Source organism: Austrofundulus limnaeus, unplaced genomic scaffold (genome assembly GCF_001266775.1).
Source record: "Austrofundulus limnaeus strain Quisiro unplaced genomic scaffold, Austrofundulus_limnaeus-1.0 Scaffold232, whole genome shotgun sequence".
Classification (NCBI taxonomy): Eukaryota; Metazoa; Chordata; class Actinopteri; order Cyprinodontiformes; family Rivulidae; genus Austrofundulus; species Austrofundulus limnaeus.
In genome coordinates, this window is record NW_013952634.1 from 750,821 (window position 1) to 756,427 (window position 5,607).

At 39.5% G+C, this 5,607-nt stretch overlaps 1 protein-coding gene across 1 annotated transcript in view; it reads left to right on the top strand.

The window, feature by feature from the left end:
- Positions 1-5,224, top strand: part of pld1a (phospholipase D1a) — a gene marked incomplete at its 5' end in the record, with an annotated part of 54,466 nt that extends 49,242 nt beyond the window's left edge. The window contains 2 exon segments of the mRNA XM_014019820.1: positions 1,783-1,900; positions 2,830-5,224. Of these exon segments, the coding sequence (XP_013875274.1) occupies positions 1,783-1,900; positions 2,830-3,054 (343 nt within the window). The 3' untranslated portion in view covers positions 3,055-5,224.
- Positions 5,225-5,607: the final 383 nt, after the last annotated feature.

Here is a 5,607-nt window from a genome sequence, read left to right on the forward strand (position 1 = left end):
TATTAAGTTATTATGGAGGAAAACCCGTCTGACTGCTCGTAAAATATACGACAGGTCTGGACCACACGTGAATTTTGTTCGTATCTGAAAAAAATAGTAGAATATTTCGTAGAATACGAAAACATTGGTGAATGCCACAAATTCTCCTAAATCACTCGTACGCACAACTTAAGAACAAATCTGTGCGTACGAACGGTTCTTGCATGAGGCCCATTGTTCTGCTGGAAGTGGACTCTCCATCCAAGTCTCAAAACCTTTAACAGTTTCCCAGTCTCTAATGACCAAAAAAAAAACCATCTCCACATGACCCCACCACCACCATGCTCCACTGTAGGAACGATGTTCTCATAATGAGAGGTGGTAGAGTGGTCTCAGATATAGTGTTCTCCTCGATGGCCTAAAAGTTCAGGTTTAGAGAAGAAGTTCCAGACGTTATCTTTATCTTTTTGCCATCAGTCTTCCATAAAGCCCTCACTCTGTGCAGCTTCTGGTGGTCCTATGAACAGATCGTCATCTCTGCAGAAGAACTGCAGCTACATCAGGGTTGTCTCTGGCCTTTCTGGGTAGAGTTTGCATGTTTTCTTTGTTCACGTGTGGGTTTTTCCAGGTATTCTTGCTTCCTCCCACGGACCAAACACACAACTGTTTGACAACTAAATTGTGCCTAGGTGTGAGTGAGAGAGTGAATGATTTTTTGTCTCTGTGTGTGGCCCTGTGATGGACTTGCGACCTGTCCAGGTTGTACCCTACACAGGGACATGGGCACCAGTGACCTAGAAAGGAGGACGTGGGTAAAGACAATGGATTGATGGATGATGAAGTTTGAAGGGGTATTCAGGTTTCATGTTATTTTTTTATACCCAGTCATGATCTGTATTTTTCCACAACGTTGTCTCTGACCTATGTGGAGAGTTCCTTGGTCTTCATGATGTTCCTTGGTTGGTGGTAACCCTTTTGACTTAGATGTGTTTTGCTGAAGGCTCTAATAAGTATTTAGATAATTTGACACTTAGATTGCTCATAGATGGGTCTTATGATGCTTCTGAAATAAATGGTTGGGGCTCAGATATTCATGCCCCTTATTTAACTTCAGTACTCTGGAGTATTTCCTGAGAAGTATTGATTTATTCACATTTAATATATCCAACTAAAACCCAGGTTGTAAGGCAAAAAATTAGAAAGACTTCCAAGAGGGATGAATACGATTCCAAACCACTGAAATCACAGGTCATTGTGTTTGCAACGCAATACTCAATTTTTTCTTTCTCTTAATTTTTTTTGATGACCATGAGACCATGAATGAACAGTCTCCTGTATACCGTCTGACCTCCTTCAGCCTTATGTGTCCTCCAGATCCCTTAGACCTAATGATCATTTGCTTTTAGTTGTCCTGAGGTCCAGGCTGGTCCACAGTGGTGATTGGGTTGCATGAGTCATAGCTCGTAAACTGTGGAACCAGCTTCCCCTTCATATCAAACAGTCTGCAACTCTTAGAGTTTTTAAATCCCATCTTAAAACACATTTGTACTCATTGGCTTTTAATACAGCGCAAGAGTTGATCTTGCTTGCATTATTTTAATGGCTTTCTTTTATGTCTTGTCGTATTTTTAACTTGTTGCAATTATCTTTGTGGTCTATTGTATTCCGTATTATCTTTTTGCTGTTTGTTTTGCATGCAGTGCTTTGGCCAACAGCTAGTGTTTTTAAATGTGCTACACAAATTGGTTTGATTTTGATTCTTGACTGAACTTTTCTAACTTTTTTACATCCCCTGCTGAACAGGACTATCCTCGGAGCCCACACAGACACCAGCGTCGACGTGTCCGACCCCATCAGTGACCGGTTCTACAAGGAGGTGTGGATGACTATATCTGGCCGCAATGCTACCATTTATGAGAAGGTAAACAAGATATGTAGATTTATTTGGTGGGGAGAAAAAAAACTAAATTTACTTTAGTTAGTATGAATTCAAGATAGGAATCAGTTTGAAAGGAAACATGTTCAAACCAGAGGCGAATGCTGGTCCTCGAGCGCCACTACCCTGCATGCTTTACTTGTTTCTCTGCTCCAACACACCAGATTTGAATGAATGGGTGATTATCAGGCTTCTGCAGAACCTGAAGAGGTCATTTAAAGGCACAGTGTGTAGGATTTTGTCAATTATTTTAGCCGAAATTGAGATAATCACTAATGACAATAATAAAAAAACATGTCTAATCATTGCAGACAAAGACCTTGTTTTATTATTTTTATCTTATAAAAAGCTGTTTATATCTCCATGGTCGCGGGTCTCCACTACAGGCAGCCGCCATCTTGCACCGCCATCTTGTCTACGAAGGCTCATGAAGGACAAACTGCGGTGGCGGCGTCAATAACGGTTTTAGTTGTAATACTATAAATGTAATATTTGTTGTCTGTCATTGTAGCTGGGATCATTTTACTTATTAAAGCTCATAATCTTACCACTTGAAACATCACTAGCCCTGAAGCTGCTGGTAGACATCACAGTTGGAATTATCAAAGGTTTTTGACACCTGAGAGACACCGTAGCAACTCCTTTGCGTTTGGAAGCGGGGGGTGGGGGTGGGGGGAGGACCAGGGAGGATGATTCAACCACTCAACCACTAGATGTCGCTGAAAACAACAAATCCTACACAATGTGCCTTTAATCACAGACTCAAGTGTGTTGGAGCAGAAAAACAGGTAAAACATACAGAGATCCAGGATTGCTGACCCCTGGTTTAAACACATAAGGCAGATTAGGTGAAACGGTCCACCCCCCGCCCGCCCCCTTATTTATACTGTATTTTTATTTATTTGTTGTTGCAGGTGTTTCGTTGCCTTCCCTCTTCCCTGGTGAGGAATATGTCAGAGCTGGAACAGTTCCAATCCAAGCCCGTTTTGGCCCAGACCGATGTGGCCCGCGCCCAGGAGGAGCTGCGCAAAATCCGAGGCTTCCTCGTCCAGTTTCCTCTAGACTTCCTGTCTGAGCATAACCTGATGCCTTCTGTTGGAACCAAGGAGGCCATGGTCCCGACAGAGATCTGGACTTAAGGGACATGAACTCACCGCGGTTAACAACTGGCGAGAGACCAGAGTCAGACCTATTTTTCCCTGTCCTTCAAAGACTTGGCGCCACTGAGAGATCTCTCAAACCTGTTGCTACAGAAGAACACTAAAACGTAAAACTTATGATATGAAGCTTGATGTATGAAGAACAAACATTCAGCCTTAAGAACTGAATACTAACTGCATTCAAACTGAAGAAAACAGTGCATTTTGGGAATCAATTTTAAGTCTAGATGGTGAGTTTGAACTGAACACAGCCAGAGTTTCAAAGGGACCACAAAGAGGAAGTGAAAACAATTTAATGACGCTAACAAGAATTTTGTTATTTACTAAGAAAAAAAATAACCACATCAGATATGGAGATGCATGAGTCACCAAGTTCGTAATGTAAGTAGTTGATGCTTTGTGCAGAGTTGTTGAGCAGCGTATGTGCAGCTTTTTACAAATTCTCAGAGTTTGAAGGCATGTGATCTTACGTGGATCTGAAGTTTTATTTATCCAGCAGTGATGCATGAGTTAATCATCAAACTGTGTTCTTAAAGAAGCCATACAGTGTGTACAAACTGAACATTTGGTTTTAACAGTAAACCACTCTTCAGATAGTGAATTTTATTTTATTTATTTAAAAATTTTTATGAAAATTGTCTGAACACCTGAACATTCAAAAACAAGCAATCAAAAACACTACCTAGTTTGGATTTTATTTTTGAATGATGAAGGTAAAAATCAAACAAAAGTGGCTAAATGAGACAATCAGGATGTACTTTTCCTTTTTGCTCAGCAGATGGTGCAAGCTCCTGGGGGAAAAACAAACAATATTTTCCGCAGGGCATTTTGATGCCCTGTTGCCAAAGAGCAAAACATGGTTTATATAAAAAAAAAGGTTATAATTCAGCCCATTGAACAGAGAGTAGTCGATGAGATTGGTCATATTTTCAAGGTTTGACTGAAACAGCATAAAATCAGGTTTAAACTAGTGGTGGTGGCCCAGTACCAGCATTTTTACAAGTACTAGTATAAAATACAGCAAAACCATTACCAGTATTGAAACTGGGATACTAGTGTCGATACTCCAATAAATGTGTCACAGTTTACATTTCAAGTGAAAAATTTGTTCCATGTTTAAGAAATTTATACAAGTTGATAGAAAATCTTTTTTTTATTTTAAAATGTCACAACAGTGTACATCAGGCTGTGTATTTGGTTTGATCCAGTCAGAGGGGCTATAGGCCATAAATAAGGAGAGTCATCTTGTTCTAAATAAAATAAATGTTTTTAAATTAATTGTGTAATGTTTGGGTTCTAACTCAGTAAGTATTTGCTATTGCTGAGCTCTCAAACAGAAGTACTTGTACTCAGTTTGAGAAATACTTGAATTGGGGCACCCCTAGTTTAAAACCTCCAACTCTCTGGTTAGAGGACAGCTGCTCCAACCACTCTGCCACAGCCGCCCTATAATTTATGAGCAATATTTTGCATTACATAACAACTCCTTCCTTTACTGTTTCTGACAGTTGCTGTCTGACAGGAAGAAAACATTTCCTCTAATGGTCCAAGTTTCAGGACAGCTGTAGGTTTTACTTGGAATATTTGTCCCATCGTGTTTCAACACGAACCTCATCTAAATGAGAAGTTTAAACGGTAACTTCCTTACCATCCGTTAAATTCTATTTCATGTAAGGATGGTATAGAATGTTTCTGTTTGGGCATCGATGTCACAATCACTGGTTCTGATTTAAAAGAAGCGGGCTGTGGGACGTTTTGTTGAAAAGTAGGTTTTTTTGTTTAATGGGACCAGAAAATATGTGTTGCGATGAAGCTTGGAATCAATGTAATTTATGTTTTGGATAAATGTTTGATTTTCTCAGTTGTTTTCTCTCTGTATTTGTCAAAAAACTTATTTATAAAATATAAAGCATTTTCCATTCTTTAATCTTCCTTTTTAATATCAGTATAGTTGTATTAATTGTGGTTTTGTAAAGGTAAATTCTGTTTTTTTTTTTTGTTTTTTATAACCACTATGCAGATGTTACTTTTAACTCGATAAATTGTTCTTGGTGTCTGTTTTTTGCTATTATTTGCACAATCCAAAGTATTTTTAATTTCCATCTGTTCATTTTAAATGGTGTAATTAAATGGCTTCAACGTAAAATTATTGATTAAATTATTAATGTTCTCAAGAAAAACAGATGTTTGTACAAGTGATCCAGATAAGACAATTTAACAGGTGCAAAAATAGTGCAGACCACCCTAAAGCAAAGTGGCCCTACCGGTTTCCGGCTCAAGACCATGGTCTCGGCCGCTTCACACTCGGCTGTGAACCGCTCCAGTGAGAGCTGGAGAACACGATCTGATGAAGCCAATAAGACCACGTCATCTGCAAAAAGCAGAGATGCGATCCTAAGGTCACCAAAAASGATCCCCTCAACACCTCGGCTGCTCCTAGAAATTCTGTCCATAAAAATTATGAACAGAATCTGTGACAAAGGCAACCTTGGCAGAGTCCAACTGTCACCGGAAACGAGTCCGACTTACTAC